The sequence below is a fragment of the Chrysochloris asiatica genome, unplaced genomic scaffold (assembly GCF_000296735.1).
Source record: "Chrysochloris asiatica unplaced genomic scaffold, ChrAsi1.0 scaffold00005, whole genome shotgun sequence".
Taxonomy (NCBI): Eukaryota; Metazoa; Chordata; class Mammalia; order Afrosoricida; family Chrysochloridae; genus Chrysochloris; species Chrysochloris asiatica.
Window position 1 is genome coordinate 44,104,099 of NW_006408523.1, and position 14,457 is coordinate 44,118,555.

General features: G+C 39.3%; 1 protein-coding gene and 1 pseudogene across 1 annotated transcript; one reads left to right on the forward strand and one right to left on the reverse strand.

Moving 5' to 3' along the window:
• The first annotated feature begins 2,863 nt into the window (after window positions 1-2,863).
• Window positions 2,864-5,379, forward strand: COMMD6 (COMM domain containing 6). The gene is made up of 2 exons (XM_006832032.1): window positions 2,864-3,010; window positions 5,329-5,379. Exons 1-2 carry the CDS (start codon window positions 2,885-2,887, stop codon window positions 5,377-5,379), a joined length of 177 nt encoding a protein of 58 aa, XP_006832095.1. The 5' UTR covers window positions 2,864-2,884.
• Window positions 5,380-5,909: 530 nt separating this feature from the next.
• Window positions 5,910-6,579, reverse strand: LOC102842909 (annotated as a pseudogene).
• Between the last annotated feature and the right edge of the window lie 7,878 nt (window positions 6,580-14,457).

Here is a 14,457-nt window from a genome sequence, read left to right on the forward strand (position 1 = left end):
TGTTCCATGGTCTCTTCACCAGGGGTAGGCAATGATAAAAAATAATGATAAACCTGTGAAATATCTCACAACATGGATAAAACTGGAGGATGTTGTTCTGAGTATCATCGTGTTGATTCTGACTCATAGTGACCCTGTACACGGTTTCCAAGGCTGTAAATCTTTGCAGAGGAGAAAGCATCACCTTACTCTCATGGAACAGGTAGCGGACTTGAACCACTAACCTTGTGATTAGCAGTCTAGTGCTTTATCCTACAGAACCACTGCCCTTCTGAACAATGAACTGCAGGAGACCAAAATGGTAACATTTGTCCTAAACCAAAGATGAGAAAGGAAGGGACAAGGAAACCTGACTAATGGAAATAGCCCAGGGTGGAAATATGTTGTTGTTGTTAAGTGCCGTCGAGTTGGTTCTGACCCATAGTGACTTAGAATAGGGTTTCCGAGGCTGTAAATCTTTATGGGAGCAGAAGCCTCATCTTTATCCTGTGGAGCAGCTAGTAGTTTCGAACTGCTGACCTTGCAATTCACAGCCCAATTCATAACCACTACGCTACCAGAGCTCCTAGGGTAGAAATATAGAGAATACAAAAACATTGTGAGGATTACAACCAATGTCATGGAGCAATCTGTGTATGAACTATTGAATAGGAATCTAATTTGCTAGGCAAACTTTCATCCAAAGCACAATAAAATGTTGCAACAATGAAACCCTATAGATTAAAAAAAAGGATATAGATATTAATTAATAAAATCTTAAAATGCTCATCTTAAAACAAAAAGCTCATAAAGGTATGAGGGGTCCCTGGGTGGCACTAATGATTAAACGCTTGACTATAACCTGAAAGTTAGCAGTGTGGCTCTACCCAGAGGTGCCGCAGAAGACACCCTGGCGATCCGCTTCAGAAAGATCACAGCCTTGAAAACCTGTGGAGCACAGTACTGGTCTACATCCACGGGGTGGCCAGGAATCGGAATTCACTGGATAGCCACAACCACAAAAACGTCAGTTAGCTGACCAGTCTTTTCTGAGTCTACTGGCAAAAGAGTTCAATCTAAGCCTTGGGAACAAAACAGACAAAATCCCTCCAATCAAGGAACTTGTGTTTTTGTTGTTGTTGTGTTTTTTCAAATAAATGTTTTATTGTGAATTATGTGATAGTTTACATGGGAGAACATTAGTTTTACATTCATTCTATCATATATCGTTTCATTGCCATAGTTACCATCCCGTCCATGCATCATCACCCAACCAAAGGGTATACCCTGCAAGCCTGCCCCTCCACCCCCCACCCCCCACTGTCCTCAGCAAACAGCCCCTTTCATCTCTGGATCTCAAGTCCCCAGTCATTCCATCTTTCCACATCATCTTCTCTGCCTCCATCTCAGGCATCACTGCTTCTCTGGGTAGGATCCCGCTCTCCGCTCTTCTCCATTTATGGTCCCAGGACCCTCTGCTCCTAGACTGAAAAGTTAATCACCCTCCTCCTTGCTATGAAATGAAGGAGCATGTGTTTTAGTCAGAGTTAAGGACTGCATTCATACAGTCCTGGGAACACTGAATAATCATTGACAAGAATCAGATAAAAAGTAGTGAGACAGCCAATAGTCGATAAACATGTAATCTTTGGAATCAAACAGACCTTGGTTCCAGTTCTGATGTCCAGAAATGTGTGACCTTGTGCACATTAAGCTCTCTGAAATTTGTTTTTGTCATTTGCAAATGAAACTAATAACCTATAATGTTGGGATGATTCATAAAGGTGTTTAATTCATGCAAAATGCCCAGCACCTCACCTGACACATTCCCATCTTCATGAACAATGATGGCATCTGAAATAATGTTGTTAATTGCCATCCTGTTGGTGCTGACTCATAGCGACCCTGTATAGAGTTTCTGAGGAGCAGTTGGTGGGTTTGAACTGCCAACCTGTGGTTCACAGTCCAGGGATGACTGTACAGTGCCACACCAGGGGTCCATTTTATGGCTCAGAAAGTACACTAGTGTAGGTGTGAGGTTGTGAGGTTGAGGGCTATGGCGAGGACGGTATCTGGAATTGTTCCCAGTTGTGTGTCTAACAGATATGAAGATACTGTAACCCATCTTCTATTTTAGGAGTTTATGGCTGTGGAGTGGGGGGTGGAATATACAGAACAGGAAAGTGAAATAAGAGATACTCAAAACATCTGGAGTTCCCTGAAGTACAGGAGCAAAATTTACAAGCCAGTGAGGAAAACCAATTATTTTGAACTATGCAGCTGTGCATGTTATGATGACACTGGAAGCTCTGTCACTGATATTTCAACTCCCAGGGTGTGGGGTCATCCATAGTGGACAGGAGCTTCCATAGAAGGCCTAGGAAGGAAGTTCTAGACATCTATCTCTGAAAACTATCCAGTAAAATTGCTATGGATCAGAACAGAACAGTGTACAGTAGGATGCTGGAAGATGAATGAGCCCCTCCTTTCAAAGACACTGCACAATAGTCACTCAATAGTGACTCAAACGTGCCAACCATCATGGACGTGGTACAGAACCCACGAGGCCATCATGAGTCAGAGCTGGCTCGATAGCATGACCCACCCAAAGGAGGTTTTTGTTTCAGCCTTTTAAAGATATAATTATGACAGGAATACTTAAAAAAAAATTGTTTCATAGCTCTTTACATCCTTCTGCCCCTTACTGCTCTTCTCCATTTTCATTTGATTCTTGTTTCCCCTAGCAACATTAAAATGAAGATATTTTCTTTTATGACCAGCATTGAAATAAAAATTTGATAATGACATGAGCACAATAAGATTGAATAACTGTCAGCATTCAAGGCTGTGTTGTTCCTGATGTATTGTTTTATTAAAGCTTGTAGATTTTCAGTGGAAACTGGCTATGGCGGTAAGCTCTGATGGTTGCAGATCTCTCAAGTATCCTTACGTTGCGGTGATGCTGAAAGTGGCAGATCATTCAGGCCAAGTAAAGAACAAGTCCTTTGAGATGACAATTCCACAGTTTCAGGTTTGTAACTCAATAATTTTAGTTTGTTTTTTTGTAATTGCTACTTTCTTAAGAAAAGAGTTTAATTGTTTTTATGTGCAAGTTGATGCTGTCAGTTATAGCACCAGTATGTCAAATACCAGCAGAGTCATTCGTGATGGATAGCTTTTAGTGGAATGTCTAGACTAAGTCTGAGTAGGAAGAAAGGCCTGGTGATCTTCAAAAATTAGCCAATGAAAATGTGACGGGTCACAATAGAATACAGTTTGATGTAGTGCTGGGAGATGAGCACCCTTGGTGAAAGCCCTCACACTGGCTGTGACAGGGGACTCAGACATACACCAAACTTAATGACAAATCAGGACCCCACAGCACTGTCTTCTGTCATGCAAAGGTCACCACAAGTCGAGTAGGTTTAACAGCATTATTGGAGTCCTGGTGTGGTGCTGCAAGGTAAACACCAGGCTGCTAACTGCAAGGTTTTCAGTTCAAATCTACCAGCTGTTCTCAGAAACCCTACACAGGGTCATTATGAGTCAGAACCAATTCAACAGCACATAACAACAGCATTAACTAAAGAAGTAAATAAATAAAAAGCAAACAAGTGTACATGCAGGAAGATATTTTGACATTGACTATTTTAACTGAGTTTTCTTTATGTTTGTTTCAATACATTTGATGAGTAAATTCCCACAGTGGATAAGTCAGGTATGCCTAGAAAAGCAATCACATGAATAAAAGACATATAAAGGAAATTTTTATAAAATGTACTAAAATTATATTGGTCCTAAGCTTCCTTTTAAAGAAAAGTCTCTTATTTATCACCTTACGATTCTTTTGATTTCTTGTTTTTATAAGCAACAGTTTAGAGGATTTCTTTTTTTCCCTCTTAATTAAACAAGTATCTCTGCTGTACAATGAAATATAATGGTCAAGTTTGGCATGATTAATGCTACTGAGTGTCTTGGAGTCCTGGTGTGATGCTGTAGGTTAAGCACTGGACTGCTAATTACAAGGTTGGTGGTTCGTACCCACCAGCTGCTCCTTGGAAACCTTATATAGGCTGCTATGAGTTGACAGCACTTAATGACAACAGTGTCTTAGAAAGAATTAGACTTTGGTCAAGAGAAAATGTATGTTCAAGGGTGCTTGAAAAAGTTTGTGGGAGGATGGAATGAAAAGATAATGGAATTTTTCCACAAACTTTTTGAAGCCCGCCCGGTATATAGTGTTATGTGAGTAGACTCAGCTCTGAAGTAAGAACCACACCAATTTTTAAAGGCAGTATGTTTCAGTGCTTTGTGCAATTCAGAGTACTAGCCTAAGTCTTATATTCTGTGTAGAATTCTTGCTTTTTGATTCTACTGGTAGAAATTTTTTTTCTCATAGGAAAAAAAAAGTCTCAATTTGGGGCAGCTCTTTTAAATGGTGGCTTGTACACTGGCTTACACCTAACCAAGCAAACAGATTTCAGTTACTTGACAGGACTGGGAGCTAAGGAAAACTCTTTGGTCTCTTAATTTATCTTTAGTGCTAACTGAAAGTTTGGCCATCAGGATATATTTTTTAAAGAAATATTTATACTCTGCCTTATTACACAAAGAATTTAAATGTAACTTAAAACAAAATACATGTATCTCTTAAGATGCACAATAGAAAATTCAAGCCATATAAGAAAGAAAATGGGAATATGTAAATCATCAAAGGGTTAGCCTAATTGCTGAGATCACTTTCGTATTTGCCCCCAAGCTTCCTGAGAGGTACAGCATTAAGAAAGGAAACTAGAATTTGTTTGAGCCTGTTTCTAATGTTTTAGAAAAGATGACTTCTATAAGAGAGCCAAAATCCCAGCTCAGATTTTTAAATGAAAGAGAAGTAAGCTTCTCGCAGATTTTGTCAATTTTGGGTCTCTCAATTGTAGTAGAACCCATATCTTAAATAGGAAGCATTTACCATTCTGAAATGAAGTCTCTCACTAGGTTTAAAATGGGTTGAAACCTGGGAACTAACCTGTCATTTTTGTTTTTATCTTCAATATCTAAGACAACAACACTGGATGTTTAATAACTCTTCCTAGTCTGATCTTAAAAGAAATTTCTCAATTATTTAAAAAAAAAAAAATTCAGTCAAGGGTGAATTTTCCAACTCCACAATAGTATTTTTGCTTGCAGTTACAAAATGAACCTGCTTATTCCTTATACCAATCTTCAATAGTAGCTAAAGATATAACATTACAATGCAAATCTAACATGTTAATTTAACACATAGTTAAAAACTATTTAATTATTTCTTTTAAAAAATAAAGCAAAATTGTAATTATATTTTCCCTTTATTTCCAGAATTTCTACAAACAATTCAAGGAAATTGCTGCAATTGTTGAAACTGTGTGAAAACTGATTACTTTGGAGATAGATGACTGTCTTCCTTTGAAAATCATGGGACTTCGCTTACTGCCACAAAGCTGCATAAGGAGCAAATTCTATTTATTTAATGAAAATTGCCATTTTGCTTTTCCAGTTTTTTACTCAATAAAAATCAGACAAGTAGGAATTAGAAACAACAGAAAATATTGACTAGAAATACAGAAAAGATCTTTTTTCATCATAGCTAATATGCCTTCTTTGGCATTAAGACACATTTGTTTTGTAGCCTTAATACAGTCATATTTTTACTGCACAAAAAAGTCACTCAGTAAAAACTGGGTATCCACCACTAATCTTTAAATTTCATCACTAAGAAATGTAGATACACACCAATTCTACCCACTTAGAGATTCTTCACTATACATTTTAGTCATTGGGATGAATAATTGCTTAGAGAAACAGCACTGCCTAAACCATGGTGTGATTTAATAGTCAACATTCTAGTTTTCTGTTAAAAAGGAGATTTCGTGAGCAGAAACATTGGGGTGCTTGAGATTTCATCTATTGAGAGGACGTTTCTGAGCAGCTTCTGAGCAAATGTTTCTTTGACAGATCTGGGGTCTTCACTCCTCATAATGGCACTGCCAGACACAATCATGCTAGCTGGTGCCTCCACACACTATGGGGAGGATTACTCCTCCGTCTACCTCAATGTCCAAAGAACTAGGTCCTCAACCGGTGAACTTTGGGCATTATGTTGTCCACGAATTTCTGCCGTCCAAAGCCAGGTTCCACTGTCATAACCACGGCCATATATATATATCTAATTAGCCAGTGGCACCAAATACTCAACTACAGTTCCTGGTTTGATCGGAAGACCAACCTTCATCCATCCCACTCTCACGAATGTCTTTAAACCAAGCCCCTGGGCTCTCAGTAGCTTCAAGATGAAAGTTATATTGATTGGTGCCTGCCATAGCCATTGGCTTTACCCACTGCTCTGGCCTGGACATCACCATATGCTTATCAAAGAAAGGATCCTGGCCTAGCCATGTCATGAGGCATTTACTACAAGGTGACCAAAGCTGATGTTTGAAACAAAATGCCTGTCCATTACATCCAGGAGCAGATAATTGGTCTTAGAATCCAGCATCCAGAGACACTCGCCCACTAAATTGTCAAGTCCTTTTTGAGGATGGACGGGACAGTCTTGCAGCTGGATGCCATGGTGTTGGTTCCTCATGAATTATATCCTAATTTCAAGAAGTCAGACTAATAGTTGAATGATTTATAGTGAGGGCAACACAAATTTCTATATTAAACCAATAGTTTTCAAACTTACTGTTCATGGAATGCACTTTATAAAGGGTTGCGTATGTGGTATCTGATATGGAAAGTATATATAAATCAGAAAAGTAGAATTTGATTATAAATTCAGGTTTATAATATTCACCTACTATAAAGGCAATCAATGAGTATAATGAGGTTGCTTTTCTCAAGCACATAGAATTGGGTTATGATTGACCATTGTAGCCTTATACTAACCTTGTTAAGTGCTGTTGAGTTGATTCTGACTCAGTGACCAACCATAGGGTTTCCAAGGAATGACTGGTGCATTTCAACTGCTGACCTTGCAGGTCTGCACATACCCTACAGTGCCACACCAGAAGTCCTTATATTAACCTAATAGCATTCAATTTTATTGTTATTCATATTTTTTAAAAGTTCAAATAAATACTCAGAACCAGCAAAGTAAGTTTGATTCTGAGTTCTATTTGCAACTAATTTGATACCACAGTTATTGTGTTCCGTGATCTCTGCTAAATTCAAATTTATAAGACAGTTTAAAAATATTCTGCAAAGCCACAGCAGTCAACATGATTGACTTAGAATAAATATGTATAGAGATCAATGGAGTGGGTGACCTAGAATTAGATTGAGACCACTGGGTGGTCTCAGAGGATGGTACTTCCTCTGACCCAAAAGGGTGATTTCTTTAATAAATGGTACTAGCTATCACAATAGGCATGCTAGTGTGTTGCTGTGGATATGTGCTGGACTGCAAGATTGTTTGAACCACAAACAATGTGGTACAAGTTCACCAGTCACTCTGGAAACACTATACAGGGTTACTATGAATTGGAAACGACTCAACGGCACTTAACAACAACATCACAATATAGGCAAAAGTGAAACATGAAAATTTTCAGATGGGTTAATGACTCAAATAGAAAAAATAAAACAAATATTAGAAGTTGTTGAAGGAAAATATTTGTGCAACCAAAGGTTGGTGGTTGGAACCCACCATTTGATCTGCTTCTGTAAATGTGGAACCTTGGAAACCCTATATGGCTGTTCTCTGTCCTATAGGGTCACCACGAGTGGGAATTGACTCGGCACACAACATCTAGATCTCAAGCAGGAAGAGCCTTTATACAAGAAATAAGATGCTTACTAAACTGAGGAAGACAAGACTAGGAAGAAGGAGAAACATTACTTCCAAATATTTAGTCACTGAAAACCTTGTGAATCTCAGTGGAGCACTATCAGTATCAGAATTGAGTACTGAAACATGATGAAGAACACCAGAATATTGTCAGGTATAGTGCCAGAAGATGAGCCCCTCAGGTTGGAAGGCACTCAAAATACGACTGGGGAAGAGCTGCCTCAAAGTAGAGTTGAATGTGATAACGCAAATGGAGTAAAAGTCCTTGGGACCTTCATTTGCTGATAGGGCACAACTCAAAATGAGGAGGAACAGCTGTAAACATCCATAAAAAATTAGAACATGGAATGTACAAAGTACAAATCTGGGAAAATTTGAAGTTGTCAAAAATTAAATGGAACACATAACATGGATATCCTAGGCATTAGTGAACTGAAATGGACTGGTTGGTATTGGCCATTTTGAATCTGACAATCACGTGGATTACTATGCTGCTTTGTTGTTAGGTGCCATCAGGTTGGTACTGACAGTGAGCCTATGCACAACAGAACAAAACACTGCCTAGTCATGGGCCAACCTCATAATAGTTGCCACATTTGAGCCCACTGATGCTGCCACTTTGCCAGTCCATCTCGTTGGTGGTCTTCCTCTTTTTCTCTGACTCTCCACCTTACCAAGCATGATATCCTTCTCCAGCGACTGGTCTGTGTATAATTTATACCCAGTCAGCAGATCCCCTATGTGAATTCGTCATCCTTCTTTGAATTCACGTTCTTCAGATTCCCTATGTGAATTCATTGTCTTTGTCTTTCATTAGCAGGCACACTGCTGTAAGCAGCCCATGTCCACTGCCTACTGCCATCCACCTGTGTACTCAGGTGCCCACCAGCTTGTTGAGTTAGCCGTACTTAGCAGCTGTTCGCAGACCACTTGATAACCCAGCCTCTGAAAAGTAGCATAATAATGATTCTAGGATGATGCGAGACAGTGTCCATGGAGGGTTTTACTTTAAAAATAAATGCTCAGATTTGTCATGCATAAACGCATTTAGTTCACTCCAAGGTACTTGTAACAAGGCAAGCAAATAAGACATCAAGCCATTCACTAAGCATTGGAGAATCAGAATTAACAATTACAATGTTAGTTTAAATGTTGGAATCCAGATCTCTTTATTTCATGCTTTTATCTGAATGAGGGAAGAGACTTCCTCTTTGAATTCAGAGGTCCCCTATAGCTCAAGTCCAAGGTCAGCTGTGGTGAGCAGTACCTCACTCAGCAGGCTTCTCAGGCTTCAGAGTCAAGAGCAGAAATCCACAAATTTACATACCCTATGTGGTATCTTGTCGAACTGTAATTGGCATGTTTTATTGCCAGTTAAGGGCATAGTTGTATAGCATATTTATGGTTTTGCTAATTTATATTATGATTTTTGTTTTTTTTTCAGTTAGGGAGTTATTGTATGACATTATTTATTCTCTTTTTTGCTACATGTGTCAAGGTAATTAAAAATTATGAGAATTGAATAGTGACATATATATTTTGTAAATTTAGAGATTTGATCAGTGCAGGTACAAAGCTGAATCTAGGGAAGTTATTTATGATCTTTTTCACATACTTCTATCATCTACTAGGTTAGAAATAATTTCCAGTGATGTATATGTTGTTGTTAAGTGCTGTCGAGTCAGTTCTGACTTGTAGCAACACTGTATAGGGGTTCCAAGGAACAGGTGGTGGGTTTGAACTGCCGATCTTGTAGTTTGCAGTCCAGTGCTTATCCCACAGTGCCACACCAGAACTCCATGACTTATATAGTTAGTGGTTAAGTAGTATTGCAGAAATATATATATATTTATGTGTTTCTAATCTTAAATTCAGAAGTTCTCCATTTCACATTTTAAGTTGCTCATACATAAGTGTTAAAAGCATTATAAAAATATCATAACAGTGAAAAAGGCATTATGGAAGTATAATAATAGTGACATATACATATTTGCTTAAGGAACATTCAGAATTAGATAGGAGTCCTGGTGTGACATCGTACCTTGGTCCTCAAAGTGACATCTTTGCTCATTAACATTTTATTGTTGTTAAGCGCCATCAAGTCGGTTCTGACTCATAGCAACCCTGTATAAGGTTTCTGAGGTGCAGCTGGTGGGTTTGAACTGCCGACTTTGTGATAACCAGTCCGGTGCTGACCCTACAGAGCCACACCATGAGTCTTTAGCACATTAAAGAAGTCTTTTGCGATTTGGCCAATGCAATATATCATTTGATGTCTTGAGAGATACTTCCATGAGCATTGATTGTGGGGCGAAGTAAAATTAAATCCTTGACAATGACAATATTGTACCCATTTATCATGATGCTGTTGATTGGTCCAGTTGTGAGCATTTTGTTTTGTTTACCTTGAGTTGTAATCCATACTGATGGCTGTATTCTCCAGATCTTCATCAGCAAGGGCTTCTAGTCCTCTTAGCCTTTGGCCAGAAAGGTTGTGTCATATGCATGTCACTTGTTGTTAGGAACCTTCCTCCAGTCTTGATGCCATGTTCTTCCTAATATAACCCATCTTTTTTTTTTATGGTGTTGGAAGAGAATATTGAAAGTGCCATGGGCTACCAAAAGAACAAACAGATCCATGTTGGAAGAAGTGCATCCATATTGCTCCTTGGAGGCCAGGATGGCCAAACTTCATCTCTCACTCATACTTCGGACATATTGTCAGGCGGGACCTGTCGCTAGAGAAGGATCTCATGTTTGGTAGAGTGGAGGATCAGAGAAAAAGAGAAAGACCCCCAACGAGATGGATTGGACAGGTGGCAGCATCGATGGACTCAAGCGTGGCGACAATAATGAGGTTGGCCCAGGATCGGGCAGTGTTTTGTTCTGCTGGGCATAGGGTCGTTATGGGTCGGTACTTACTCGATGGCACCTAACAACAACAACAACCCCTCCATTTATTCATTTATTAAATCATTTGTTTTTATCAGTAAGAAATCATTGATATTTATTTTATACTTTGGTTTATAATCCAGACCAATACTACTCTATTACTTTTGTTCAAATTGCTACACTTTCGAACCATTGGGGCTCTTTCATTTGACTCCTTGTACATCTTTGGTACACCCTATCAGTGCTTCTTGTTGTTTTGGAGAACTTTCTCACTTGCTGACACTACATCATGATCCAGGCTCATCTTACATATTTCCAGCCTTAGTCTTAAAATCATCTGTTTCTCCCAAGAGCCCAGGTTTTTTTTTTCTTTTTTGGTCAATGGTATTAGAAACCAGAATATGGCTAGTGGCATTGTTTCATACTTTCGATTTTAGACATTTGAGAGAATATGCTTAATTGTTGAGATAGGCCAGACCACAGCAGCGCAGGCTTCAGGATTGGTGAGAATGATGAACTGGACTCAGCTGATATTATTATCACTCCAATCAGCAATTGTATTAGTAAACTAACAGGGCAAAATGACATATGAGATTAAGGATGCAAAAAAATTGTTGTATTTTCTTCCTGATGCAGAGATCCAGAAGGTAGATGATTTTAGCAGCAGTTTATGGGATGAATTGTACTCACCCCACCTCCCAAAACACATGTTGAAGTCCTAACCCTGAGAAAGTGGCATTGTATGGAAATAGCATCTTTGAAAATGGCATCATTAAAATTTACATGTGGTCATACCAGGAAGGGTAGGTGCTAATCCAATCAGAGTGGATTCCTTTGAAAGGAAGGAGGAGAATGGCAAGATGTCCATGTGAAGATGCATCTAGAAGCTAAGGAACACCTGGGGCTATAAGAAGCTGAGCCAGCCTAGAGACTTCAGAGAGAAGATGGTCCTGCTGACACCTGAATTTGAATTGTTAGCCTCTATATATGTGAGTCCTGGTATGGTGCTGTGGGCTAATGCATCAGACTACAAAGTCTTTTGAACTGCAAGGTCGGTGGTTCAAACTCACCAGCTGCTCCTAGGAAATCCTATACTGGGTCGTTAAGGGTTGGAATCGACTCGACGGCACTTAACAACAACAACAGATATGTGAGAAAATAAGTTTCTACCCTTATAAATCACCCAGACATTGTAGCACTTTTTTACTGCACCCCTAGGTAACTAATATAGGAGCTCTGGTAGTGTAGTGGCTACGAATCGGGCTGCAAACCACAAGGTCAGCAGTTCGAAGCTACCAGCTGTTCCGCGGGAGAAAGATGAGGCTTTCTGCTCCCGTAAAGATTTACAGCCTCGGAAACCCTGTACAGGGTCGCTGTGAGTGGGAACCGACTCGATGGCACATAACAACAACAACAGGAAACTAATGCAGTAGCTCATGAGGAGTTAGCTATCTTCTGGGTCTAGTTGTTGTTGCTGCTAAGTGTTGTCTAGTTGGTTCCAACCCATAGTGATCATGTATAGGGTTTCTGAGGAACAGCTGGTGAGCTTGAACCACCAATCTTGTGGTTCAAACCAAACCAACTTTGCAATCCAATGCATTAACCCACAACGCCACACCAGACATTTTGGACTTTCTACCTTTGGGTTGCTGTGGGTTAATGCACTGGAGTGCAAAGTCAGTTTAAACCAAAAGGTCAGTGGTTCAGTCTCATCAGCTGCTCCTCGGAAACCCTTTGCAAGGTCGCTATGGGTAGGAACTGACTTGATAGCACTTAACAACATTTTATACTGTTCAGTACAAGGATAATTTTGAGAATAAAAGGAGACATTGTTAATAATTATGCCACAACAAGAGTATAAATTAGGATTGCCCTGAATAATCCAGGACATGACCACCCTATTTTTATCATATAAAAAATTCCTATTTGGTTCAAATTCTTTGTTCTATTTTTCATTGCGTCATCAGACATATTCAAGGTTTCGATGTAGTAGACAGTCATGGCTTACGCCATAGGCCTAGTCTTGACCTTTCACAGTTCATACTGGAGTTTTTACTATTCATATGCTATTCCCCTCACCCCCCAAAAAATATATATTAAAATCTTGTAAGCCATCATTTCAGATACAACTATTGGCCTCTCCCATCTGTAGCAAAGAAGAGTGAAGGAAAGCAGAGACTGAAGAAAGAAATTAGTCCACAGGACTAATGACCCACACAAATCACAGCTTCTTCTAGCCTCAGATTAGAAGAACTAGATGGTGTTTGGCTTCCACCACCAACCATTCTGAACAGGGACACAATAGAAGGCCCTGATTACAATTGGATACAGATGTGAAAGAAAAACTCAAATTCATCTCAAAAATAAAGCCTCAGACTTTCTGGACTGACAGGGATTTCAGGAACCCCTGAAACTATCACTCTAAGGTTCCCTTTTGATCTGGAGCTGAAGTCACTCCTGGAGGTCACCTTTCAGCCGAATAATAGATTGGCCTATAAGATAAAAAATAATGTGGAATGTGCTTCTATAAACAATCAACTGTATGAGGCAAATGGTCAACCTTTACCTAAAAGCAAAGATGAGGAGTCTGGGACAGGCAGAGAAATTGGATGGGAAGGGAGAGAACTGACTCATTACGGGAACTGTAACCAATGTCATGGGACAATTTCTCTATGAATTATCCACCAGCAGCCTAATTTTTGGTGTAAATGTTTACTGAAAACAGTAAAATATTTTAAAAGAAAAGAAATGACATTAACATTTTCCACAATAAACCTTAATTAGTCGATCCTGGATGGATAGTCAAAATCAGTAGACATTTGCATTATTAAAATTTTCTAATGCTCCTTATATGCAGAGAGGCCCTGTCTATCAGTGGTGGCATTCATGTTATTAAGACATTGAATAGGTTTCAGTGGTGCCTCTGGGCTAAGATGGGCCTGGAAGAAAAACTTGGCAATCTACTTCCAAAAAATCAGTCAATGAAAACCTTTTTCATCATAATGTCTGATCTGCCACCTGTCATGAGATGGTGCAGGATTGGCCAGCATTTCATTTCCTTGGGGCACCATTAATGGAGGACCAAATTAAACACTGAACTGCTAACTGCAAGGCTGAAGCAGTAAAATCTTTGCTCCTTGGAAAGCCTTTTACAGAGTCACTATGTGTCAGAACCGACTCCATAACGCGTACCAACAGCAACTTTGTGGGTGAAAGATAGCGCTATATAACTTGACCTGCAGGTTGACATCTATTAATTTCAATAATGCAAATATCTCAATGGGCCAAAAATAGATGAACGAACGGGTACCCTTTTGAGACTTCCAATTTCTCCGTGTGCTAAGAATAATTAATTCTTGAAGGTGGATAAGGTTACAAAATGGTTGTTGTTGTTAATGCTGCTGAGTCTTCTCTACTCATAGCGACCCTTTATAGAGTTTCCAAGGTTATAAATCTTGAAGGTAGAAGAAAGATTCATCTTTCTCCCATAGAGTGACTGGTGGGCTTGAACTACCGATCTTGTGGTTAGCAATCCAGTGCTTATCCTATAGTACCACAGTGCTCTCCACAAAAACTTAGCACAGAATTATTCAAATCTTATGATTCATCATGGATTTGAATATACCAGAAGTAAAATAATGGTCCCTCTCAGATAATGTCACCTATTAAAAATCTATTATTCCCTACAATGTTCAATAGACTCCTGTGAACCTGAGTGGAGACCTGGTTGGCCAGCAGTGTGGCAAGAAGACCTGGGGACTCTTGGG

Excerpts from the sequence above, each read along its gene's own strand:
- COMMD6 (XM_006832032.1), top strand. The coding sequence starts at position 2,885 with ATGGCGGTAAGCTCTGATGGTTGCAGATCTCTCAAGTATCCTTACGTT. Across the intron at positions 3,011-5,328 it reads TGACAATTCCACAGTTTCAG|AATTTCTACAAACAATTCAA; the intron begins GTTTGTAACTCA and ends CTTTATTTCCAG.